The sequence below is a fragment of the Boleophthalmus pectinirostris genome, unplaced genomic scaffold (assembly GCF_026225935.1).
Source record: "Boleophthalmus pectinirostris isolate CB_2022bp ecotype Guang Dong unplaced genomic scaffold, ASM2622593v1 HiC_scaffold_4, whole genome shotgun sequence".
NCBI lineage: Eukaryota > Metazoa > Chordata > Actinopteri > Gobiiformes > Gobiidae > Boleophthalmus > Boleophthalmus pectinirostris.
This window is the reverse complement of record NW_026571353.1, coordinates 2,862,471-2,889,556: the sequence shown is the minus strand read 5'-3', so window position 1 is coordinate 2,889,556 and position 27,086 is coordinate 2,862,471. Positions and strand designations below refer to the sequence as shown.

Below are 27,086 nucleotides of genomic sequence, written 5' to 3'. Positions count from 1 at the left end.
ACTTCATGTCAATAAATATTAGATTTAGACTTAGACAAACTTTATTGAGCCACACGGGAAATTAGTATAATAATATAATAATAATAATAACAAGATTAACATAAGCATTCCATGATAGTATAAATAGATTATAGTAATAGAATAATAAGATGAGCATAAGCATTCCATAATAGTATAATAAGATCAGTATTCTCCCAGAAAAATACTCGAGTTTATTTTGAGTGCGTGGTGGGCGGGGTCTGAGGGGTGGGGCTCTGACGCTGGCCAATCAGGTAACGAGTTCCGGAGCTGCTTCCTGATCCGGACAGAAGGCAGCAGAGGAGCAGTTTGGTCAGCTGGCTCAGAGCTGGATCCTCCGCTCTGCTACGTCAACTCTCCACAACTTTCCTCTGTCCACAAGCGCCCGAGCGAGCGCCTCAAAATGCCCCACCGCGGGACACTGATCGCCTGGGACTTGAGTGCACGGCTGTAACCCGCGGATAGCAGCCGCCGCGTCCCCCTGCCCCGCTCCGACACTCATGCACGCCCCGCTTTTATTGTTGTAGCTTGTTGGCTAACGTTAGCTATTTGTCTGATGCGTCGCCGACATGGACAGTAGAGAGGCGTCTTTGCGGCTCAGGTACCGCCGTCCCCCGCTGAAGCACGAGCAAGATGAGGACTCGGACTGCGAGGAGGGCCCGCTGTCCCTCCGGAGCTCGGAATGTCCCGGGGTGCAGCAGGTCATCCACAGCGGACACTTCATGGTCTCGTCGCCGCACATCGAGCACACGCCGAAGAAGGGCTACGACTTCGACACTGTCAACAAACAGACGTGTCAGACGTACCACTTCGGGAAAGCCAGCATGTCCCACATCTCCATAGACGCCTCCCTCACCAAGCTCTTCGAGTGCATGACGCTGGCGTACAGGTAACTGGACACTGCCCACGCGTCTTCAAGCGCACTTGAGTAAACACGCTCTTCTCCCTCCTATTCCAACTGTCACACTTTCTAAAGTCAAGTTTCCAGCACTGAGCAGCACCCACATTAGACAGCGGGCTTCAATTGATTGATTCATACGTTTTTATTTCGAGTTTGTGCCAAGAGAAAAACAATCATATACATACAGTATACATTGTAAACAACATAAAAGCACATTTCTCGAAAAGGAGATGGAAGAAGAAAAATCTTGTATTAACCCACTCCTGTTTATGACATAGTTTCAATATTGATGTGATCTCAGAACTTTATAAATATTTACATAATATAGCAAAATTAATTTCATACTATGGTCGCACAAACTAATAATAATGATAAAGAAGGCACAGAAGTTCATCTTTTATGATTGTATCAAAATAAGCAAAATGAGAATGAACAGTGTAAGCTTTTTTTTTTTGTTTATGGTCATACAAACTACTAGTAATGTTAAAGAAAACACAAAAGTTTATTGTTCATGATGGTACAAAATAAACCACAATGTGAATGAAGCATCATTTCGTATTATCCCTGTGCAATCGTGAAATATCAGGATCTGAAGATGCATTAAATGTGCACATTGAGTGGCTGCACCAGTTACATTTAAAGGGCCCATATTTTGATCTGTGTTATAATATAGTTTCCTCATCACAAACAGACCTGGAATTTTGTTTGTTTCATTCACACATTTTTAACACACACACACTGCATATTTAGGATGAGGTATTCTCTCAAACACAAAACACTTGCTTTTTCAGCATTGTACATGTAGACTAGGGCTGGGTATCATCAAGAAGTTGCCAATACGATACATACCTCAATACATAGGCCACGATACGATACATATACATACAGTGCATACAGTGCACTTTTGGTTAAGTATGATATATTTCAAATCAATTCAGTACGGTTCAGTAAAAAAACAATGGCTAAATTATGGCTGTGATACTAAAAGTCTTTGTGAAACCACTTGTGCAAAGTTCATATGAAACACGCCCATTTTAATTAGGAAAACAGTGAAAATGTCAAATGTGTTGCATAAATGAGTTTCCTTCCACTAAACAAACAACAAAACTGTAGCACTGTATCAAAATAATTTAGTAAAATATACCAAAAAAATAATCTTGGTGATGGCCCATGATATTGATAATGATAATGATGAATGGTAATGTAGACAGTCTAATAATAAAGGATTACTCAAACATATGTGAATGTGTAAAATCCAGGTATGTTTTTGAGGAAGTAGCAACATTCTAACACTGCTTAAAGTTCACAAGAGTAAATTTTGCTTAATATAGGACCTTTTAAATACATTGAAGTTGGCCAAAACGTATCCAAAGGTAGCTGGCACCAGAAGCAGCCAATTACTCCAGAACTAGAAGTTATGGAAACACTCTCTGGGAAGTTACCTAACTTTTATTATTACTGTTATAAAACGTATAAGTATAAAGTGTCTGTATTGGTGGTTTCAGATTCTAGAATGTGATGATGTTTTAGAGTCAATTTTTCCTATTGATTACATTGTACATTTCCTTGAATTTCCAAAAGTTAAATTCCCAAATATGGAACTTGAATTTTTATTATATTTTTATTATTGACTAGACCCAGGACCATGCTATATTACAACAACAACAACAACAAAATCTAAATTTGAACAGTATTCTTTTTACCTGCCCCCCTATCTGTATTAAATAATATTGGTCTATAGAATGTTGTGATGTCATCTGAAAACCAGCAGTTGTACTCAATGCTCATGCTCAAAATTGGCCGATTAAATTCACTGCTGGCTGTCTGCATGGAATTAAAAAGCTTTTTATTGGCTGAGAATCAGGAAGTGTTAACAGGCTAGCTGTTGCATTTATAAACTCATCTCTGTGAATAATTAGGATGCTTGGAATGCATAAGGGGAGTGAGGAATAACTTTGGACAACTGCAAACTGTTTGAACAGGTTCTGTTTATCACATTTTAAAACCGTAAAAAAAATCTGGCACAGTGGCTTTTAAAAGTAGAGCAGAACATTTTTCATGCAACTTTTGTGCTCAGTAATAGGCAAAGTATTTCTAAGTACATTTCCACGTGATGTCAGCTGAATCCATCCTCACCACAGTAAAATTGCAGTCACAAGCCTCCTCTTAATGTAACTTCCTACTTCAAACCATGCAGCCGGGCCTTTACTTCTGTTTCTATAGGCCCTTTGTAAACTAAGGACACTCGGTTCGAAGCACTGTCTACAATACATACTTCTTCGGCTCTTGAAAAGTATTTGCCTAAAGATATCCATCAGCCCCTCTCGTCACCTCCTCTGCTGCTCCTCCTCCGCCTCCTCCAGCTCTGGGAGCTTGCAGACTGCTCCGGCAGCATTCCTCCAGCCCTGGGACAGCCCTGGCTCTTTTTTTGCATTGTACTCTGAGACAACAGGGACCCCCCTCCATCTCCTCCTTCTCCTCTCTGCCCCGTGCGAGTATTATGCTCTGATAAGTGAGTCTTAACTTAAACATAGGCGAGCGCTGGTATTGTGTCAGCTGTCAGGGCAGAGTGAATGAACGGGGCAGCTCCGGTCAGGGCATATTTTGGCTGCGGCCAGGTGGGTGAGAGGGCAGGGTTGTTTTAGGATATAACCCGTGTACACACATAGGCTCCATTTAAAGGTACAGTAGTAGGGAGCATTTCAAAAACATGCATCCTTATTCTGAGTGGGCTTGCATTTCCACAAACCTGACTCTTATTTCCCCAGAAGTGGACCTCCTGCTTGTTTCCATGGAAATGTTGTTGTTCATTTGGCTATAATATTGCACACTTTGGCACAAAATGTGCTGATCTCCATGGAGAATGTTCTGAAGCATGGTTTAACCTTTTTATTTCCATGGAATCATACATTATTTACTTGTATAGCACAAAGAGGAACTCAAGACCAATCCAAGTCTAATGTAGGATTTAATAAAAATTTAATAAGGAAAATCTTGAATAACATCTCTCCTTTTGTCCAGTTTACTTTCCAAAAACAGGACACTTCTGTAAAATGGAGAACTTTGTATTGTTGTGATGTATTTCTTTTCTATAGTATCAGCCAATATTGCAATATCAATATTTTCATGATATATTGTGCAGCACAGCCCTGTTTCAAAGTTTATTTTATGCACACCTTTTGCTCTTGATCTAATTTTATATTTTACATGTTTTAGCTGTGATTGTCAGTAGTTTTGTCTTGCATTAAATTGCCATATTTGTGAATGTTTGGACACCGACACTGGTAGTAAAGCTTTTCTGATTCTGATTGGTGCCTACTCAGTAATTACAAGGTGTATCCGCATGACACAAGCACAGCCACAAAGTTCACTGTCTTCCCTGTCAGTGTAAATAAACAACCGTGAAATGATTTGTTTTAACTAGTCTCAGAAAGAGGCACCAGTATGGAAATTCCAGGGCTGAAATTTTCTAAATGGTTCTAGTAAAGGTGTGTGACTTTTAAAAGAACAGTGGAGCACTTCCTGTATTACCACATGATATTGCAAGGTAGAACACAGTGTTTTCAGTTTGAGTTTTTGTGTTTAACGTCTATTTTGAATATTTCTTCCAAAACACACAAATCCTCCATCTATTTACATGGAGCTACATGGAGTTACATGGAGTTACATGGAGTTACATGGAGTTACGTGGAGTTACGTGGAGTTGCGTGGAGTTGCGTGGAGTTGCGTGGAGTTGCGTGGAGTTGCGTGGAGTTGCGTGGAGTTGCGTGGAGTTGCGTGGAGTTGCGTGGAGTTACATGGAGTTACATTACCACCATTTTGCTCAGCCCTAAATGGGAGTGGATTGTGTATGGGTGTTGTGTACAGAGCTGTTTATGTTGTAGAGGATTCCCTGTGCCTCAAATGCACTGGACACTGAGCTGGATAGAGCGGGAGCACTAAGAATAAACATGTATAAGTGTGTGTGTGTGTGTGTCTGTGTGTGTGTCTGTGTGTGTGTCTGGGGGGGCTGCAGAGAGGATCTGGTGTTGTTGTGCCGACTGGACTGTACATTCTGTTGAGCAGGAAGAGGGAAAGTGCACGCTCATAACTTTAGTCCCTGGGTCACACACTCCGATTCCTCTGTGTGTGTTTATGTGTGTGAACCGAGCTGCACTCTGATTCCCCTGTGTATGTCTGTGTGTGTGTGTGTATGTGCACAGATAAATGTGAAAAGGAAAGTGTGTTTACTACCCACAGCCCTCAGGTTGCACTTTCTGACCTTGAGAAATTCTAACCACTGCTTTGCTCACTGTTTTTGCTTCTCCAAATGTTTTTTTAAGAAAGCTCTACACTCACAACTGAACCTGCAACCAGAGCCTTAACCTGCAGACAGAGGACACATCCAAGTCTCAGAACCACCAGAGTTCCCTCACTGAGCTGCAGGTGCTGGGGTTTAGGTAGTGACCATTCAGATCAGAGAGAGGCATTTAGGTTTATACACACTAGATTTCAGCGTTAAACTGGCAACCCAAGTGAGAGAGTCATGTGAGGCTCATTCTGCTTTCTGATTGGATCATCATCTTCAAGCAAAGCACCAAATCATTGCATAACCAACATCATGTCCAGTGTTTTTGTAATTACCAGTTGCAATGTTGGTTTATTCTTATCAGTAAGAAGTGTATTTGATTTGAACAAGTTTACCTTGTATTTAGGGACACTGGGTCATGGTTATCAAATCTTATATACATTTCCTTTTAAAGCACAATATAACTTTTCTGATGGAGAGTCTGCTACCTGCTTCTCTCCATGGAGATGTTTGTTTTGCCTGAAATGGTCCACGGTAGGGCATTAAACTGATCTACTGTGCAGTTGTTCAATTGGTGGGGGCTTTATGGCTCAAAACATACATTGTTTTTGTGATCCAGGCTTGCCTCTCCACAGATCTCACCTTAATTGCATTGCCTTTGGGACATTTTGGGCAAAGCTATGGCATGGGGACAAGCAGGTGGTGGACTCCTTTAAATGACTTTGTACAATGCAATAGCAATTCCATGTGAATTTTACTTCAAACTTAAGCATAGACAAATAAAGACGTTCACTTTTTTAAAATAAATTAATTCCTAAGACAATGGCAATACTTGTTAGAATGTATATATAATATAATGAATATAATAAGTATAATATAATAGTATAATATAATATACCAAATAGAGATCATTTATCAGGTCAGATTTAAATTTTAATTCAATTTAGACTGCAAAAAGCCAAGATGAAAACTGAAAACTTGACTTTGTCGTTCAAAAAGTTAGATTTTCTTAGCATTCAAGAGCAAAGGGAAGTTTAGAACATTAGAGCACTTCCTAGAGCACACAACGCCACGTTTGTGATGAGGAAACAATGTTATAAAACAGATCAGAAAATAGTCCCTAACACACAAGGTTTTCATAAGCTCCATTGAGTACATTTTGAACTTTCTGAATCATTTCATTGCAAAATCTCGTAAATCATCTGGTCTTCTGCTGCTAGTGTTTGACAGAGGCAGTCTCGTCAGCGTATTTCTGTTTATATAACCTATCCTGTACAGGCAAGAAACACATTTTCTAGCACTTCCCCAACCCAACCCCCCTCCTCTACTCTTCTGCATACTTTTGATTTCACAGTTTTTGATTGAACTGCTGCGCTTCTGTTTTTTAGTGGGAAGCTGGTGTCTCCTAAATGGAAGAACTTTAAGGGCCTGAAGCTGCTTTGGAGGGACAAGATCCGCCTGAACAACGCCATATGGAGGGCCTGGTACATTCAGTGTAAGTGTGGGTGAGAAACTTGGGCACAAGTGTATGATGAGAGTCACCTGTCAAAATACACTGAATTTTCTACACAAATATAGTCATAGTTTCTGTCAAATTACCACCTGGCCTTACTCTTGAAGATTAGTCTCATTTAGTGGTGGATTGAAACAAAGTTAATATAGTAAAGTACTGTACTTAAGTAAACATTTTTGGTATCTATACTTAACTTAAGTAAAATTTAAATTGGATACTTTTTATTTTCATTTCACTACATTATCTGTACTTCTGTACTCCACTACATTTTTGAACTGGACTGCAAAGTAAAAGTCTTTTTTTATTTTTTAACCCATTCATGGTCTGAGCAAACAAAACATACTAATAAAAATGGCTAGAAAAAACTGTCAAATCTGTTGTTTTTGTTAAACAAAGTTCAGCACAAATCTTTAACAAACTCAATACATTTGAAGCTTTATTAGGCCTCAAAATACATGCAAAATACTTTTACTTTTAACAAAAATTTTGAACGGGTACTCCAATACCCATACTTAACTAGATTTTTTCATATAATACTTTTACTTGAGTATTTTTTTGCTGCGGAATGTGTACTTTTACGTGAGTACTTCTTTCACCACTGGTTTCCTTGAGGATTACTGGTAGTTTCATTCGGGCTGTACTGCTGTAGTCTTGTAGTTGATTAATCTGTCGATGCAGTCTTAGGCCTCATTTCCGCTCTACTGTCGTACCTTCACAAAACCCGTGCGTTCCAAACATTTCTAATGTCAAGGCTGCTTTCTCTTAAACAGTCAGAACAGAAACCTCCATGTGCATCTGTAGATAGATCAAAGATCCTACATGACCCTTTAGTCAACTTAATTTGTTATTAGTTGGGTGGTGGTGGTGTACGTATGTTGCTCACCGTGTGTGTTGTGATGTTCCCCTCTTCCCTTTCTCTGTCCTATAACGCTACTTGACTCTGACAGCCGCCCGTCTTCTAAACTTTAAAGAGGGAGTATTTTACTTCTGTGGGATATTACCTGCTAACACGTAACGTATTTGCAGCTTCCGTTTTTATTGTTTTGAAAAGACACGTTTTATAATTTTCACTTTTGTTTTTGATGCTCTGAGTCCCCCCTTCCTTTGCTGTCCTTGCTATATCACTCCTCTTTCAGAACGGATACTTTGATACTTGGTGAGCTTTCATACAATTCTACTTTTGCATGATCTGAAGGTGCCTGTGGGGAGTGTTTATATTTCCCACAGTTTCTCCTGCTTTGACTTGCTGCTACTGTTAGCCACAGAGAGGCTACAAGACACAAACACCAGCTCTCACTATCAAAACATCCCCAGTCCTTCTCTGCAAACAACAACTTCTGTAAACCCAATGAGAAAAAAGAGAAATCTCGAGAACAACAGACAGATGTTCTCCAATGGGCTAAACCAGGACTGAACCAGGACTGAACCAGGACTGAACCAGGACTGAACCAGGACTGAACCAGGACTGAACCAGGACTGAACCAGGGCTCAGCCAGGCTGTAGATGTGTTCAGGATTGACAAAGGGACACCTCTATTTCCAGGGTACACAGTAGGAAGCACATAAAGGGAAAATAACTAAACTAAATACAAATACGATCAAATGCAGGTCCATGTTGGACTTTCAAACTCAGACTCTGAAATATTCTCAGACTTTCTGAGTACAAATTCTTTGAGGAGTTTTGTTCTTGGGGAGAAGCAGATTCCTGCTTCTTGGCAGCTGGTGGATAGAAGGGGAGGAGGCTGAACAGATTGTGTGTGGGGTGACTTGCATCATTCACAAATGTGATGGCTTTGCGGGTGAGGCTTTAGATTTAGATGGCAATATGCCTGGTACATTACCAAAGTTACCATTAGTTTTATTTTTTTTATATCAATATTGTATGCTTAAGCTGGGATGCCCAAATATAGTTTTTCTTCCCTAGAGCATACTGCTCAAGCTGCACTATGTACAAATCAGTTTTTTTTTGCATGCTAACATACATTTACATTTACTTTTTTTTTTCTTTTTTTGTGCTTAGATGCACTAATCACAAGGCATTTTATCAATGTCAAACCCGGTGAAAAGAGAGTGAGAAGTCACTATGTTACATGTTAGTTTACGTGCCTGTCTGAAGTGCTGTAGCTGAAATAATAAGTTTAACTCTAATGGTGCAAAGCAATTTGAGTTCTGACTGCGCTACATGCTCATGGTTTATGTTAAACATCAGCTTGGGGCAACAGGGGCAACTCTTGAGGAGTACTGTAGTAGCACAATTAGTGCAAATAGACAGAGCTTTGATTGTAGGAAAAGTGAGGATGTATCAAACATATAATGGCAATGTAATTTGAAATGTCTCCCAAATGAGGGTATGAAATGATTTTTCCATAATCTTATGGTTAATTTTACAGGTGAACAAGCATTCATAGTTGTGTGGGAGCATGGATGAACATTGTAACATGGTAGAAAGCTCCAAAAAGACACACCTCTCTTCACATCTGTCAGCCTGGCCCATCCCTAACTGTACTGCCATGTTTTCTTTTTGCCCAGACGTGGAGAAGAGGCAGAACCCCGTGTGTCACTTCGTCACCCCTCTGGATGGGAGCATAGAGATGGATGTCCATCGCCCAGCAGAGGTACATACATACTCTGGGCCTCTGCTCAGTCTGCTTCTGCCCTCAGCCCTCTCAGCTCTAATACTCTGTCCTCTCTAGGCCATCGCCAATGAGGGCAAGTGCTGGAAAAGAAGAATAGAAATAGTCATTAGAGAATACCACAAATGGAGGACATATTTTAAGAAAAGGGTGAATATTAAAATATAGAATGTAATGGTTTATCAGGCGTAGCATTATGCTGTATTTATTAAGCTTTATTTCCAGTTACAGAAGCACAAGGATGAAGACTTGTCAAGCTTACTCAAGGTATGCACATGAATGTGTACTGTTAAAGGCCCATTTTTGCTCATACTAAAGTCATTAACCCTCACTCCTACTCCACAAGAGTGGCTCTTTCTGTTTGAGTGTAATGGTAAAGGTGACATATGCTAAACCATGGTGTATTGTGTTTTTATAAACCTTACAACACTGGAGCCTGGACATGGAGGAGGCTTTCATTCAGTTCTTGCATGTTGAAGTAATATTGTATTGGTGAGCTTGTCTCTTGAGCAGATTGTAACGTTTGGTTGTGACTCTTCACCTGTGTAACTGAAACAAATGGACATTTACAAATCACTTCTCAGCCAAAGTCATGTTGACTCTTAACTCCTCACTATAGTCAGAGGACATCACACGCCTCATCCAGGCCTCTGTGTAATTTTTATTAATTTAAACAAAAAGTATGTGGAGAATACAAAAGTGAAACTTATGCGTGTCAGTCCGCCCGAGGATCAGCTGTGCTCTGGTTGGTTTGCATGCACATTTGTTTTGACTTTATATTTGAACATCGATCAGATGCGTCTTTAGTTTAGCACCGGTCTTATAACTGTGCAGCGGCTCGTGATGCAGGCCTCCATCACGCCTTAGGGTGTGTCTTACAGACCTGTGTATCACCAAAGCAGCCTGGGACCACTGTAGTGCGCTCTGGGTGGGGGTGGCTCCTCCTAACTGTTCCACGCCAAAGCGGCACCAAGAGAACCGTGCCAGTGGAAATGAGGATTTTAAAAATCTTTTCTGGTGGAGGGTATGGCACCTTCTTGTTGTTGCCATAAAAATATGAAACTTTGCATCAAATGTTCCACAGTATGGCGGTAAGGATTAATATGTAGCTTTTTTTTTCTTCTTTAAACCAAACATACCTTTGACATTCAGGCATTCTTACTATGAGTGGGATTGCCTCTCCACAGATCTGACCTGACCTCAGTCTGGTTGTACCTGCTTGTCAAAAAGCCATTCTGTGGAACATTCTTGGCAAAGCCATAGCTCTCCACCAGAAAAGTTGCACAATGCTCTTTGAAATGACTTCATGCAAGAAATTGTTCAGTGACACACAAAACTATAAAAGAGTGACATTTGTGTGAGCTTTGAGTGCTGCTCTATCATACTTTTGGTAATAAGTGCATGGCATGTAGAGATGAGATGTTGTGTTACCCACTGTTTTGGACTCATCCTGCATGTGTGTGTCGTGTGTGTGTGTCATGTGTGTCGTGTGTGTGTAACCCGGCATAAGGACCCAGAGGAGCAGTTGTGTCTGTTCGGGGAAGTGTCTCCAGACATGCTGCGTTTGCCCCTTTACCAGGATGAAGATGCAGCCATACGACGTATGCCCCGCAAAGGCCTGGAGAGCTCGCCCGCCCCCATGGAGATGGACCCGCTGTTCGACATGGACGTGCTCATGTCCGAGTTCTCCGACACACTCTTCTCCACACTGGCCTCACACCAGCACATTGCCTGGCCTAACCCCCGCGAGATAGGTGAGGGCCACAGGCTAACCCCCGGTTTGAATGCATGGAGTAATATAAGAAATGGAGTATGTATTTTGAGAGGAAAAAAGTCCCATAAATCCAGTATAAAAAGAAAGATTAAATGTACACATATGTTTATGAAGGCTTACAAATTGTTACAAATAATCTCCATGATGTCTGTATTTCCTTTTAGTGTATTTACATTTCACCTGTATAGGGTCGAATGTTTAACATTGAATACTCTTTATAGGTACTAAGTAACTGCTAACATGTTTGATTGTGCCATATATTTATATGCAGCCCTTTTATAGCCCTACTATCCTATCCTACTCTAGAGCTTCTGTCTCATGCAATAATTTTGATATTATTGTTTATCAAATATTTTCTGTGTCACATTTCCACGACAAGCCTACCTAGAACCATTTTATTTTATTACTTAAAGGTGCATAGTGAGGGAGAGTCTGCCACCTGCTTGTCTCCATTTTTGCCATTGTGGCAATCAAATCATCTTAAATTTTTTTCAGTTGCACAATTATGGAGGCACCAATACAATACTGGTATTGAATATTGGTGCTGATACTGAAACATATGAAATATATCTATCTCCATGGAGAGAGATATGTTTAATGGCTTTGCATTTCAGCTGAAGCAATAGCATTTTCATGGAAAAAAGCAATCAGAAGTTTCACATTGTGCGCTTTTAAGGCAAGCATTCTTCTTTCAGGTTTAATAGTGCCTTCATAATGTAGCCTTTCACATCTTTTAAACTGTCCACGTTCCTCCCCAGCACACGCAGGTAACGCAGACATGATCCAGCCGGGCCTCATCCCTCTGCAGCCTAACCTGGGCTTCATGGAGACGTTCGACCCTCTCCAAGGTGAGCGTAGCGTCCTCCCTCCTCACCGCAGCGCTGCACTCATGCTTCTGCTAACAGGCCTAGTGTGGTGGGACTAACCTGACAACGCTAACATAGACTCTTGTTGCAGACTTATTTCACAGCCTTCGTCCACCCGCCTACCCCTCCACCCCCCCCACTGCCACATCTGTTCCCTCTCTACCCAGCAGCATCTGCCCAGCACAGGTAAACACCAGCCCTAACACACACAGTGAGACTTCTGTGCACTGACCCAATGTATGTAGACTGTAGACAAATCTGGTCATGATGTTGGAACTAAACCCAATTTAGAACATAACATAAGGCACATAACATCACACCTAAAACTCTAATCGTTCTTAAGTAGTAGTATTAACTGTATTGTAGAATTTTGCATACAAAGTAGAAGAATCAAATCTGTTACTGTGGCAATTTAAGTATTCTTGGTCTAATAAAATGGTGGTTTGTGAAATATCAAAACACAAAACTCTAGTTATTTTTTTTATTTATTTTTTTATAATTTTTATTTGCAAACTACATAGATTACAACAAATAGGAACCAAACAATATACAAGATACAAGACAGACATTACGACTGAACATTACATACAAATAGGGACAAAGATGACAGGGGTTGGTGACAGGGTGAACCTTATGTGTGTGTATGTACGTGTGTGTGTGCGCGCACGTGCGTACGTGTGTGCCTATGCGTATGTGTGTGCGTGTGTGTGTGCATGCGCACGTGTGTGTGCATACGCGCGTGTGCCGGGGGATAGACAGGCTATGCGGATGATTTACTGTTGACCTGTATAATTGCTATTTAATTTGAGTATTGAAAATTTGTTAAGTGTGTGTTGACGTTTTGCCTCAGATCCCCACTCAAGTGGGAGCAGGCCGAGCCACACCCACGCCCCCGATGAACCACATCCTGGTCTGAATGCTCCCCCTCCCTGATATATATGTACATGTGCATACATTCACACGCACACATGCATGCACACACCTGCCTGCACAGGAACATGCACGCACATCCACATATACACACAATTCACACACATGAACCCACATTCATCCCTGGTTGACTTGTGATGCATTAAAAAAAAGTTGGGTGTGATGCATTAAAAGTATCAGGGAGGTAAGGAGCTTGGGGGTAGACCAGAGAGTGAAGCCAGCACAGAGGGGAGACCCTGAGGGGACGGGAGAGCACGCACTTGGGCACCCGTAAGCGGACCCCCACACCCAACACCCAGGCGACAGCAGAGAGGGCCCAGCCCGCTAAGGACCTGAGGCAGACAACTTTTGTGCTGTGTTCCTAAGTCTATTAAAGTACTGTTTTATATAGCCTGTCTATCCCATCCCTGTTTCTTTATAAAATGAAGAGGTGTGTATGGCATTGCGTGTGTTTGTACAGGTAGGTGTGAGTGTGTATGGGTGTGTTATGTGTGTGTGCATGTGTATGTACTCTCAGGACTTCATCTATTTAATGTCAGGCAAAAGGTGGTTGACTACCAAACAAAGAAAAGAGTTAAGGAACAAGAAGAAGAAGAATCAAATATGAAATTACATTTGTAGAAAATTGAGGAAGGTGGACCAGGGTGACTGGGGTGCTGTTGTGCTGACGGGGGTAGTAGATGTGTATTCCAGAGAGATATGGTCAATGAGTAGGTTTTTCCAGTGTGTCAGATGTATGTTGTGTCTTGATTTCCAGTTCATGAGGATAGTTGTCTATTGTTTTGAGAAGTGGAGTGAAGTTGAGTCCAGTCAGCTCTGACAGCCTGGAGGAAATGTTAATGCCCAAGTGTGTGATGTGACCGGTGCATAAAGGAATATGTGATGTATGGGCTGTCGCATCCCATTTGGTGTTGTGTAATGGGAGGATGGAGGATTTTGTCCAGTTTATTGAGTAGTCAGAGATTTTAGAGAATGATTCAATGAGGGTAATTGTTTCCTGTAGAGATGATTGTGGTTTCTGGAGTGTAAGTAAGATGTCATCGGCATAGAGATTAATTGTATGTTGCTTAGTTGTATGTTCTTACGGATGGCTATTGCGAGTGGCTCAGTGAAAATGGTGAATAGGGAGGGGGGAGAGTGGGCATCCTTGCCTAGTCTCTCTGTGCAGTGTGAAGTGTTGTGATGTTAGACCATTAGTAATGACAGAGGCTGAAGGTGAAGTGTACAACATTTTGATCCAGTTAATAAATGATTCCCCAAAGCCAAATTTGTGTAGTGGCGAAGAGAAATTTCCAGTTTACCTTGTCAAATGCTTTTTCTGCATCTAAGGTTGCTATGATGGCGTCTTCTTCTTGTAATGATGAGTAGTGGATTAAATTGAACAGTCTGCATGTATTATTAGATGCTTGTCTACCTTTGATGAAACCTGTCTGATCTGGGTGAATTTTGTGAGGGGTGACCTTTTCTATTCTATGGGCGAGATAGGGCGGTAATTTGATGGTAGGGTGTGGTCTTTATTCGGTTTGGGGAGGAGTGAGATAATAGCTAAATTAATGTGTTCTGGAAATCTGGAATTTTGTTTGATTTCAGTTATTGCGTTGGTGAATAGTGGTGCTAAAATGGACCAAAAGTGTTTATAGAACTCAGCAGGGAAGCCATCGGGACCGGGTGCTTTGTTGACGGCTGTGGAGAGATCTTTTTCTGTTATCGGTGAATCTAACATACTAATCTGTTCTGTATTAAGTTGTGGTGTTTTGATGTTCCTGAGAAATTAGTATATGTCTTCTTGTTTTGGGTCCTGTTCAGATGAATATAATTTTTCATAAAAATTTCTGAATATTTCATTTATTTCCTGTGGTGAGTAATCAAGCTTCCCTGCTGAGTTTCTGATGGTGGGAATTGTATTTTTTTCTTGATTTTGTTTGATTTGATTTGTCAGATATTTACCAGATTTATTGTTGTGATGAAAATGTTCTTGTCGAAGTCTGTGAATTAAGAATTGTGTTTGTTTATTTGTTATGTTATTAAGTTGGAGTTGATATTTCCTTAAGTCATTCTGAGTTTCTGTTGTTGAATTATTAGTGTTTCTAATTGCTTGATCTTAAGTTCTAGACTTGCTTCTTTTTCTTTTTCTTTCTTTTTTTTATGGACAGAAAATGAAATTATTTTACCTCTTAAAACTGCTTTGCCTGTTTGCCAGAGAAGTGTGGATGATGACTTTGTGGAATCATTTATTTCTAAGAAGGATGCCCACTCTCTTTTGATATAACTGTCAAAATCTGGGTCATTGAGGAGGAATAGGTTGAAAAGCACCATCTAGGGGCCTGTTTATGTTGCTTGTTTATGTTCCATGTAATTGTAACTGGAGCATCGTCACTGATGATGATAGGGTGAATTCTTGATTCGGAAATGTCTAATATAACGGAATTACTGGTCAGTAAGAAATCAATACGGGAGTATGAATGATAGACCAGTGAGTAAAAGGTGTATTCTCTGGTGGTTGGGTGCTGTAATCGCCAAGACCAAAATCCTTCATGTACTGTTTTACTATTTCAGTAGATTGCGAGATGCGTTTGTTGTTTGTGTTATTGGAACGGTCAAGTGATGGGTCTATGATTGTGTTAGTCACCTCCGATTATGACTGGACAGTTGGAGATGTTTGAGATGGAAGAGAAGAAGGAGTGGAAAAAGAAGGGTTATCTGTATTTGGGTCGTAGATATTACCAATTGTTACCGGGCTATTGTTGATTAATATTAATAATAACAAAAAGCCCTTCAGGGTCTGTGATAGTTGTATTGTGGATAAAAGCAATTTTTTTGCTTATTAATATGCTCACGCCTCTTTGCTTGGAATTGTAATGAGAAGAGAAGGAGTGGGTGAATTCTGAAGGTTTTAATTTGTGGTGGTCTATATGTGAGAGATGGGTTTCTTGTAATAAACAGATGTCTGCCTGTAGATTATGAAGATAATTGAGTATTTTTATTTTCTTTGTCTGGGAGCCAATGCCACGAATGTTCCAGGATACAATTTTAAGGGAAGCCATTTAAAGAGATTATTAGACCATGTACTGATTATTATATGTCCATGTACTGTGTCCATGCATGTCTGTGCGTGTACTTGTCGGCTATGTATATGTGTGTCTGTGTGAGTGCTTGTGTGAGTGCGTGTGTGCGTGTGTGAGCGCACGTGCGTGCTGGTATGATAACAAAACAAGATGACACTGAGGGAAAACGAAACAGAGGGAGATCAAAACAGACGAGACAGACAAAAAGAGCCAATGATAGAGTGATACAGTGTTGATCTGAGTGCATATTTGAGGTGAAGTGAAACAAATAAGATACGGAGAGGGAGGGGGCGGGAACAACGCTAGTCTTAGGGCATAGTCAGTAGTATTTTAGAATAGCCAGCGGGTAATGTCTTTGTCTCGAAATATCTGTCCATCGATGTATAATCTGTCCACTGAGATGACCACTTTCTTACCGTCTTTCAACATCTGCCTGCGTATGGGGAAGATCTGTTTGCGTCGGAGATTAATTTCTGGTGGGTATTGTCCATTGAGTCCAAAGTCCGTTCCTTTCAGCTGTCTGTCTTGCCGCTGTACCAGTTCCTTGTGCCTGTAATGTTCGAATTTTGCGATGATGGGCCAGGGTCGGGTGGAGTTGGGTTGTTTCTGTCCTAAACGGTGAACTCGGTGAAAGGTGAACTTGTTGACAGTTTCCACGGGGAGTTTGAGTTGTTTTACCATAAAATCCTTGACTACTGCTTCAGGTTGGTCCGTAGGTGATTCGTGAATGCCGGTGAAGATGAGGTTGTCTCTCATGCTGCGCGCTTGTAAGTCCAGAATAGTTCTTTCATGAGTTTGTTTTTGGTAGTGACAGATGCAAGTTGAGAGGTGACGGCGGATAGCTGGGTGGAGATCTTCTTGACCGTGTGATGAAGTGATTTGTTATCTTGGGTGAGAGTATCTATCTGTTGCTGGCTGAATTTCAGGCTATGGCGGAGGTTTTGGAATTCTTTGTGTAAAACTTCTATCAGTGAAATTCTATTGTCCAGTGCGGTGAGTTTATTGTCAATGGAGATGAGCATGTCTGTTATCTCGGTGCCACAGGATAGTTTAGGTGGATCTGATGTCAGTGAGGAGGCAGATGAGTCGGAGGAGTTGGATGTACGTGGTTTCTTTGATTTGTGGTTATCGGACATAGTGCAGAATCTGTTGGTAGTATTTGTCAATGTAATCCTCTAAATGGTCCAGGTCGGTAAATTGAATGTGATTTGAAGTAAAAAGTAAAAAAGTAGCTTAGATTCTTGCTGTTTCTTCGTTGGTTCCTGTGTGTTGCTTCCGGGTTCCGTGACGTCTGCTTCCGGGTTCCGTTCCGTAACTGTAGTTATTGATTGATTTATTCAAAATTGAGCTTTGACGACAACTGTATTTCTGTTTGTAAAACAGGCATCAGCGCCTTCCTTCTCTGAGGAAACTGCCCTTCTAGATAGAACTGTGATGGCACTGTTTTATAAAACGTCATAGGATTCTAAAAGACGTCCTCTAAACTCTGAGTTTCAGCTGCTTCCCTCTGGTTAGAGGCTTTTAAGATCTTTGCTTTCCAAGATCTATAACGAATCGTTTTAAAAGGAGCTTCGTTCCAGCCGCTATCATTCTTATGAATAAATTGTAATCTATTTATTTATCAATTTTAGCACTCTGTATTGGAAATTTGTGTTTTTTCTGTATTTACTATTTATTGTGATTTTTATCCAAGCGTGATGAATGAATGAATTATTTATTGTCAGGTTTAAACCCACCTAAACATTGTAAAAACAAGAAGTAAGACAAGAGATTAATCAGGTTTTGATCGCGAGGAGAACGGCCAGAGAGTGCATTCAATTAGAGCAGTCTCCACTCGCCCCGATGCACTCAGAGCTGTCTCCTCTTTTTATTTCCTTAGGTGGTCCCTAGTTTACAATGGGTGTTTCTTTGCTCTAAAGGGAGGGGGTGAAAACAGCAGAAACACCAGACAGCATTATTCATTGTACAGATATGTATGACCAACAGCAGGTGACTGGCAAGATGCAACTATGTATCATTCAGTAGTCAGGGAGTCGTAGGGACAGATCCTTCCCTGCAACCTTGACAACAGTCTCTCCCAGCAGAGCGTTGCGTCAGCTCTTGTGCAAAAACCGTTCTGTGTTTATTGTGTTTATTGTGTATATTGTGGATGAGTGAAATGTGGGACCAGCCTCTCAAATATGCAAAACAAATTTACCTGCGGGAACAAATAAAGTGACCTAACTAAAATGCACTATGTACCTTTTCTAGTATACTACCTTTTTCAACATGTGTAATGACACTGAATGCAATATTTTGAGTAAAATAAATTACCTAATATTTATATTCATAAAATAAATGAATGAAACAAGCTGAAGCTGTTTAGCTTTATACCTGCTGCTTATGATGAGCTGTTTTCATCCTTGCACTGTACTCTGATCCAGGCGCAGCTGCTTTCCTCCATGCAGCTTCCCCCTGAGCAGATGCACCCTCCCGGCCCCCTGCTCCTGTCCTCCCCCATGTCCAGTCCAAGCGCAGGCCCCAGCAGAAGAAGTACCAGCACCGACTTCGCACCCAGCTACATGCCTCTTTTCCCGGAGCAGGGTCCCCCCAGCGCCCAGCCCCTCTCCTCCGGGCCCCCCACTCTAACCCACGACCCTCTGACGCAGTGCCTTCCGCCCCCAGACCTGTCCTCCCCCGCCCCCCCTCGCGCTCCGTCGCTGGAAAGGACAGTTCTGAGCGACACGCACACGGCCGTTCAGGCCACCAGCACTGCCCACAATGGAGTTCCAGGCTCGGACTATGGCTCTATATCAGCACAGCCTCAGCTCCCACCTCTAGCCCCGATGCCCTCCCCTCCTGTGCCCCAGACCTTTGCCCTTCCACAGCCGTATCAGCCCGTCAGTGCCAACAAAAACCGTCCGGTGAAACGCATCGCTCCGGCCAATGCGCTGCCCGCTCCACACCTCATTCTCACAGGTAAGGGGCTGCTCTTTATGGCTGTGTTGACTTAGTGCAGCAGTTTGTGGTATCTCTTTTGTTCCTGCCTTTTCATGACCACTGAGTCACATTTCAAACTCCACATGGAAAGGCAAATGAAACAGCCACTCCTTAATACTGCAGCTGAAACACAAATATTTCTCTCATTATATTGCTTTTTGAACGAATGGTGTGAATAAGTATAAAAGCACGAATAGCACTCAAGTGAGTCAAACCTCTAATTATTTGTCACTTCTATTATGGTCCGATTGTAAACATACCGTATTTTCCGCACCATAGGGCGTGCTCATAAGCCTCCAACCCCATCAAAAAACGACTGCGCACCCGCAATCCAGAGCGCCCTATGCACAAATCCACTTGAGTGTCCCAGCACGACTTCAGTAAACTACAAAGCCGCAGCACACGCAGAACACACAAACACACACGGAGCAGACAGCGACCGCGCAGCGAAAAACATCCACCAGACACACTCATCACTCCACGCTGACGAGGAACGGAACAGAGGAATGAACCGAAAAAGCAAGTGCAATGTGCCACTTCTAGACACAACTGAACAACTGAGTCACTGCGAACACACCGACAATCCGTTGGTCCCAGACAGCACCCTCCCTACACGCCACAACTGAACAAAGCCCAGAGTCACCGTGAACGCAACAAACAAAGTCCCACTGACCTATCTAACTGTTGTGTTTAGTTTCAAGTCCAGTGCGGTTTATTTGTTAAAAAAGTTTAAAAATAGACCATTTAATGACAGTGCGCCTTATAATCCAGATCGCCCTATAGTGTGGAAAATACGGTATTCCTTTGGTGTGTGTAAGGTTATGATATAAAACCTAGAGATGGACAATAATAGAGAAATAATACAGTTGATAAAAATTGCTAGTGACATCACATTTCAAAGCATTAGGTTAATAACCCCTTAGACAATCAGATGCTAAAGCAAATCCAACTCCACTCTGCCATCTCAGTCTTTGTCATTGTTGCCTACATCGTCAGAGGTGGAAGCATAGCCAGACTAGACTGGACTGAATTGGAATGGACAATACTGTCACAATCAGTTATACTTCAAGGAAAAGCCATTGGTTTCTTTGGATTCTCTGTATTGCATGCAAAAAAAGGTTTATCTCTAATAAAAACACATGGGTAGTAGATATAACTTGTAAAATCTTGTGCTCTGTGCTTCAGGTTCTTTCTCCAGCCATCCCAACGCTGTGATTGTGACCCCCACACACCTGAAGGCCGAGGTGGTCCCAAGCACTGGAGTGGTCATAGCCTCCTCTTCTCTGGCTGGGGTAGGTCTCTCACTGGACAGTCCAGTGATACCCAATATAATGAATACATCTACATGACATAGTGTAGTGAAAGCCTGCACAAGGCTCATTCCACAAACCCATGTCACCCATGCTCCTGCACAGAAATTTCTCATAAATCTACAAAAACATGATACAAAACTGTACACAGCAACTTGAGAGACCTAATGTGATGTGTTGTAGTTTCATTAGTGGGATGCACACTGATTGTGTTGTAATAGTGCTCTGAAATAGAAGTGACTGAGTGCAGAGAGCAGGGGGTATTCAGAGCATCAAAAATGTAACTACTTACTTATGTTCAGTGTTGGGAAGGTGACTTTTAAAATGTATTCCCCTACAGATTACAGATTACATACCCCAAAATGTAGTTTGTAACATAATCCATTAAATTACTTAAAGTGAGTAACGTAATCTGAATACTTTGGATTACTTGATATTGTCATGCTTTTGAAAACAACATGAATGTATCAACCACATCTTGAAAATTCTTGTTTGTTCTCTTCAAATTGTCTGTTGAGCCCAAGTCTCCATGAACAGACAACTGTTTACTGTAGAGAAGTAAAGACCAGGAAATCTTAACATGAGATATTTGTTTTGTCTGCTAAAAGAAAATAAAAAGCCCTGTCTTTACTTAAGCATTTAAAAAATATTATTGATAGAGAAATGATTTCTATATGAAATCACTGCTGCCTTAAATTATGTCCACCTACTGTTAGGTGTCATATTGTCTAGACGAGGTTTAGTCCTGCTTTTAGACCTGGTTTAGACCTGGTTTAGTCCTGGCGTAGTCCTGGCGTAGTCCTGGCGTAGTCCTGGCGTAGTCCTGGCGTAGTCCTGGTGTAGTCCTGGTTTAGTCCTGGTTTATTCCTGTTATATTCCTGTTGTAGTCCTGATGTAGTCCTGGTTTAGTCCTGGTTTAGTCCTGGTTTAGACCTGGTTTAGACCTGGTTTAGACCTGGTTTAGACCTGGTTTAGTCCTGGTTTAGTCCTGGTTTAGTCCTGGTTTAGCCCAAAATGTGAAAACAGGAAAATACCGCCGTGTAATCCATTTATTTCAACAAAGTAACTGTAATCCAATTACCACTCACTGAAACAGTAACTGTAACTGAATACAGTTACTCATAAATTGTACTCTGATTACATAATCCCAGTTACATGTAATCCATTACTCCCCAACACTGCTTATGTTAATACAGTTTTCAGCAAACACAGCATTATCAGAACAATAAAAGTTAACATGGTGATCTACATAAGTTCTGTGTTCGCGATGAATACCCCACAGAAGTGTAATACCCCACTTTAATGCCATATGAGGTCACACTGTGAAATCTGAGCATTATATGTGTATTATCTTTCCCCCTGTAATACAAACTTGACAATGTTTTCTCATATGTTCTAGTCTCCAAACTTTAACGTGGTGTCTCAGCCGCAGAACTCCCCACAGCCCTTGATACAAACTGACACCTGCTTTTCTTCCAGTCACAAAAGCTCCAGAGCCTCACCCAGTGCTGGTAAGAGATCCTGCTGTCGTGTCTCGTGTCACTCTTTCAGCAATAAGGCACTGTATCTGTAGGTGCCAGTTGGGCAAAGGCTTGTACTTTTAACTGTCAGTTTTATCAAACCATACTGACTAGACTCACACTGCTCCAAGAAGTATATACATAGTTTAACATAAAGGCCTCCTTTGTCTGAACAGCTCACAGTCGGTCGGGTTCCGGCTCCCCCTGTGGGTTAGACCAGGTGCCAAGTCCTCAGTCTTCTATCAACAACAGTGGCTTGCCACTAGTTAAGAATGAACAGCATCAGGTTTGTCTGCTTAATACAGTAAGTAATGCACCTGTACCTGCTTATGTTTTGAGTGTATTTTAGTACATTTGGACTCTAGTAAAATCATGTTTCTAATATAAATAAAATGTGTAATTTGTGTGAAAACTGGACCCTATACTACAATGCTTAATTAGAGTGTTAGCGAGGTAACTTTGGGCTTAACTCTGGTTTAAGGCCAAAGTTAAAACCGAAGTTACCTCGTAACTTTGGTAAGCAAGGTAACTTTGGGCAAGGTAACTTTGGGCTTTGTGATTAGCACTGCTACGAAGCTGGATCACAATGCCCTGAACTTAGAACCTGCTTCAGACCAAGTTAAATTCCAGAATAACATTATAAAACAGTTCTTTGAACAATCAGAATTGCATTCGATTCATGGTGCTATATGATATTCATTTCCTCTGTAATGTAACTAGCGTGGGCGTGATTGATCGCCACGGGCCGACCATACAGTACTGCTAGAACTGTGTTTCCTTTGAATTACATTTGATCTCTTAATTACTCATATTTTCTGTGATTATGATTGACTGTGTCTGTGAAGTACTCCGCTCTTCCCTTCTCCATTGTTTTAATTGGGCGGCTGGTGCTGACCCTGCCCCCTGTTCTGTGAGTACGCACAGCTTCAGTCACAAAATCCAAGGTTGACTAAGCAAGTTGTGAAGCCACTCCCTAATACCCCTTATCCACACAGACTAGCATCCAGCGTCACTGTATAGGAGAAACTTACCTTAAGTTTAAGTTTAGCCAGCTTCCTAGTACAGGCATCTGGAGTATAAATAAAAAAATAACCTTCATCTAGTAATATTCAGTCTGGTGTATTTAAGAATTTGTTATTCCCATTCTCTAAAGCATGTGTTTGGTTGACAGGGCCGCAGGTCTACACACATCTCTGCAGAACAGAAGAGACGCTGCAACATCAACAACGGCTTTAAAACTCTCTGCACCCTGGTGCCCCCACTCAAGTCCCAGTCCAATGTAAATCTGAGACTTTTTCCTCTTTACTCTGGCATTCATGTTTAGAAAGGTTTAGTAACAGCCCAGTATGCTCACAGAAGTGTGGACTGCTTTTGTCTGTTTGTACAGATCAGTAATGCTCTAGTCTGGTTGTGTGTTTGTACAGATCAGTAATGCTCTAGTCTGGTTGTGTGTTTGTACAGATCAGTAATGCAGTCACACTGCAGAAGACTGTGGAGCACATTGGGAAGCTGCAGCAGGAGAGGCAGCAGATGCAGGAGGAAGTGCGCAGGCTCAAGGAGGAGATCGAGGAGCTCAATGCGTCCATCAGGTCAGTGTCTTCTGCTCTCCTGTCTCCCCCTGTCTCCCCCCATCTGCTCCGTCTGCCCCTGTCTGTCTGCCCCTGTCTGCTCCCGTCTGCTCCCGTCTGCTCCCGTCTGCTCCCGTCTGCTCCCGTCTGCTCCCGTCTGCTCCCGTCTGCTCCCGTTTGCTCCTGTCCACAGTCTACACAGGCCCATAGTGTCACGTGTTTACAGTTTTACTCTTTACTCTCTTCCAGCTCATGTCAGGAGCAGCTCCCTGCCACTGGAGTCCCTGTCACACGCCACAGATACGATCACATGCAAGAAAAGTTCAATGAATACGTCAAGATGCGAACGCTGCACAACTGGAAGTTCTGGGTTGTATCCTTCGCTAAAGACTTAGTGTGCACATGTGGAAAAGTGGGCCGCTTAGAACTCTGTCTCCACTACTACACCTGGTGGTGAATACATGTGCATGCTTCAGGCATTTGTATGAATATAGACAATGATATATGGTGATATTTAGTGCTGCAAATACCTGGATGTTTTCCCCTGGGTATTTCCCAGATCTGGTTGTGTACCCTGGTGGTGTTTTTTTTCTCGTTTTCTGAATGTTCCATGTAAAGCCTTGACCTTCTCCACTGCAGTTCAGCATCATAATCAAGCCGCTGTTTGAGTCGTTTAACGGCATGGTGCTGACCACGAGCCGGACCGAGCTGTGCCAGACCACACTGCAGTGGCTTGACCGACACTGCTCCCTCCCAGCACTCAGGCCCAGTATGTACTCTCTTCATTTGGTCATAGTCCATGTACAGACACACTAACTCATTCTGCTGTCTGATTGGAATCAGATAATCATTAAAAGCAACTTTAACCTCTTTACAAATGTATTTCTTATTCCTTATTCTAGTTCATGAATATTGATCTGTCCTCTCTGTTTCAGTGGTGCTGAGTACACTTCGCAACCTGTGCACAAGCACGTCCATCCTGTCTGAGCCCACCCTGCTGCCTGATGAAGCTCTGAAGGCTGTGTCCCAGGCAGAACCCTAGACTGTGTGTCCCAGCATGCACCTCCTCATCCAGTCTTCCTCCTCTAGACTCAGTATCCCAGCATGCCTCACCTCCTCCTCTGGGCTCAGTATCTCAGCATGCCTCACCTCCTCCTCTGGACCCGGTATCCCAGCATGCACTACTTCCTCTGGACTCCAAATCTCAGCATGCACCTTCTCCTCTGGACCCAGTATCCCAGCATGCACTACCTCCTCTTGACTCCAAATCCCAGCATGCACCTCCTCCTCTGGACCCAGAACCCCAGCATGCACCTCCTCCTCTGGACTCAGAATCCCAGCATGCACCTCCTCCTCTGGACTCAGGATCCCAGCATGCACCTCCTCCTCTGGACTCAGGATCCCAGCATGCACCTCCTCCTCTGGACTCAGAATCCCAGCATGCATCTTCTTCTCTGGACTCAGAATCCCAGCATGTACCTCCTCTTCCAGTCTTCCTCCTGTGGTTCAGAGGGCTTGCTGCTTCTGTTCGATAAGTGAAGCGAAATCGCACATAGCTTTTTAATTTTAATTTAATTTAAACTTGTATCTTCTTGTCTGAGGGAATGATTTTCAGATTTGAAGTCAGAATGATCGCCTTCAAATATTTAAAAGACTTAGTGCAAAAAAGGGAAGCTGTTTTTATATCTCACTCTTTGTATGGGGTTATGTGGATTTTTATGGTTTACCAACTACCAAAATGTTTTCTATTGGATTGTGACATTTGACACGATTCAGAAACATATGAGCTTTATTTTATAATACATCCCTTATCTGCTCAGGGGAATCGTTAACTAGTTTTGCAGTTTTTAAATCAGTTTTTTCATATGCTTGAAGAAAGTGTACAACCGTCACATGTAGGGCTGGGTACTGCCAAATATTTTGATACCTGTACTTCAACACTACTAAAAGTCCCTTTGACAGGACAGTGAACTTTTCCTGAATGTCTTTAGAATGATCTTGAGCTGGATCAGAACAAGTATAAGAGCACTTAGCCTAGTATACGCCTGAGGGATTACACGGATATAAAGCCAAATGGGAATAGAAAAGAAAGTACTACCATCTATCCATGTTGAAAATCACATTCTATTGTGATATCACTGTGGTATTAGAAACAATATTGAGTATTGAATCTATTTATTAGTATCGCAATTTTAGTATCGTGACAACACTACTAGTGAGCAGTAGGGAGGAAATGAAGTTTTCAAAATTCAAAAGATTCATGTATTTTTCAGTACTACAGAGGTTTCGTGAAATGGTACCCAGCCCTGCTCTTTGGGGACTCCAATCACTCAGGGCTAAATCAGGTGAGAGGATCGTCTCCTCCGCAATGAACAAATCAATCAGGATTCTGATTATGGTACATGCACACTCCATTTTTACACTAATCCAATGAACAAGAGCCATGTAGGATCTGTTTAACCATCCAGTCAAATGGTATGTGACTAGAAGCATTATCTTAGTAATAACATCAGTGTAAATGGTGCTCTCATCGTTACAGGACTGAAATGTGGAACTGACTGTTGAACATCTTTGAACGTGGTTACAAATATTTGCCATTTGGAGTTTTAAGTCAGTTCACGAGTGTGGAATTAAAAAGTCGTATTTAAAGGAACTGTATGTAAGATTTGAAATTCCATATATAACTGTGTCCTTCAGGGTTCCCACGGTCATGGAAATTCTGGAAAAAATTTAATTTTCTAGGTCTGGAAAAGTCATGGAATTTTAGTATCTCATTCACACAACTACAGCATTCTGTTAAGTTCTCATGAGGCTATTCTGATTATTTCCGAATGTATGCACCTTTTGTTTAAAAAAGATGGCAATAAATGCACTGACAGTATTTTGAATGTTAAAAAATTTTATATTCAGCCCCAAAAGTATGATAAATTCTATACATGTAGGGTGCCATACAATCATGAAAAATTCACTTAAGTTCATGAAAAAGTCCTGGAAAAGTTTTGAAATTTTGTTAGTAAAAAAGAGTGGGAACCCTGGTGCTTGGATAAGAGGTAAACATGTTCAAATCACATATTGCTTTTACTGTTAACAATTCTAAATCTGATTTATTATCTGACCAGAAAGCAGAATGAGCCTCACGCGAGTCTCTCATTTGGGTTGCCATTTTTAGTGCTAAAATCCAGCTGGTTTAAAACTAAAATGCCTCTGTCTAATAAAAATGGTCACTACCTAAACCTAGCACCTGAACCAGTCATGAACCAATATTAGTGCAATGCAGTTGGCTATATACTGTCCAGATAATGAAAAAAACTTGTATGTATCCTCTTTTTACAGGTTTAGTGGTGATTGTAGTACCTTTTTAAAACTGGTCAGACTATATACAGTTCCTTTTAATTAATATCCCTCCGCCTAATCAAAAGCAGCCTTAGTCCAGTGCACAAAGTGTCCTTCCTCTCTGGGTTCTTGCACTATGGTGAGTTTACATGAATGTACAGCGCAGCCTTCCGCACCTGTTTTCAAAGTGACTTGGCTCTGAATTATTTTTAAAGTGAAAACAAAGACGGTGGTCACTTAATTGAATGCCGCTCCTCCATCGTAGTTGTGTTTTGTACAGATAGTTGTGTGTTAGCTCTGTGTTTGGCAGTTTGATCTCTGCCCATGTGTAGTCAATAAAAAAAAACTTGTATATGTCATGAAAATTAAACCTATTTTCTTAAACGTCA

The 27,086-nt window shown here is 41.6% G+C and overlaps 1 protein-coding gene across 3 annotated transcripts; it reads left to right on the top strand.

Annotated features, from left to right (window-relative positions):
* The first annotated feature begins 286 nt into the window (after positions 1 to 286).
* On the top strand, positions 287 to 27,086 carry mlxip (MLX interacting protein). 3 transcript variants are annotated; one of them, XR_008633210.1, is made up of 18 exons: positions 287 to 907; positions 6,596 to 6,702; positions 9,249 to 9,334; positions 9,413 to 9,502; positions 9,578 to 9,619; positions 10,863 to 11,106; positions 11,885 to 11,974; positions 12,084 to 12,178; positions 18,411 to 18,945; positions 20,152 to 20,258; positions 21,676 to 21,787; positions 21,973 to 22,082; positions 22,968 to 23,075; positions 23,258 to 23,385; positions 23,614 to 23,737; positions 24,004 to 24,133; positions 24,300 to 24,477; positions 24,514 to 27,086. XR_008633210.1 is itself a non-coding variant. In XM_055161397.1 (17 exons), exons 1-17 carry the CDS (start codon positions 588 to 590, stop codon positions 24,404 to 24,406), a joined length of 2,529 nt encoding a protein of 842 aa, XP_055017372.1. In that variant the 5' UTR covers positions 287 to 587; the 3' UTR covers positions 24,407 to 27,086. The 3 variants fall into 3 exon arrangements, 2 of the variants coding, with proteins under 2 accessions (XP_055017372.1, XP_020793914.1); XM_055161397.1 differs by having other exon boundaries at positions 9,584 to 9,619; positions 24,300 to 27,086; XM_020938255.2 differs by having other exon boundaries at positions 24,300 to 27,086.

What these genes read in the sequence shown, in the direction of transcription:
- mlxip (XM_020938255.2), top strand. Translation starts at nt 588, where the DNA reads ATGGACAGTAGAGAGGCGTCTTTGCGGCTCAGGTACCGCCGTCCCCCG. An exon ending in GGACATATTTTAAGAAAAGG is followed by an intron (nt 9,503 to 9,577) that starts GTGAATATTAAA and finishes CTTTATTTCCAG; the next exon opens with TTACAGAAGCACAAGGATGA. An exon ending in GAGCTCAATGCGTCCATCAG is followed by an intron (nt 23,386 to 23,613) that starts GTCAGTGTCTTC and finishes ACTCTCTTCCAG; the next exon opens with CTCATGTCAGGAGCAGCTCC.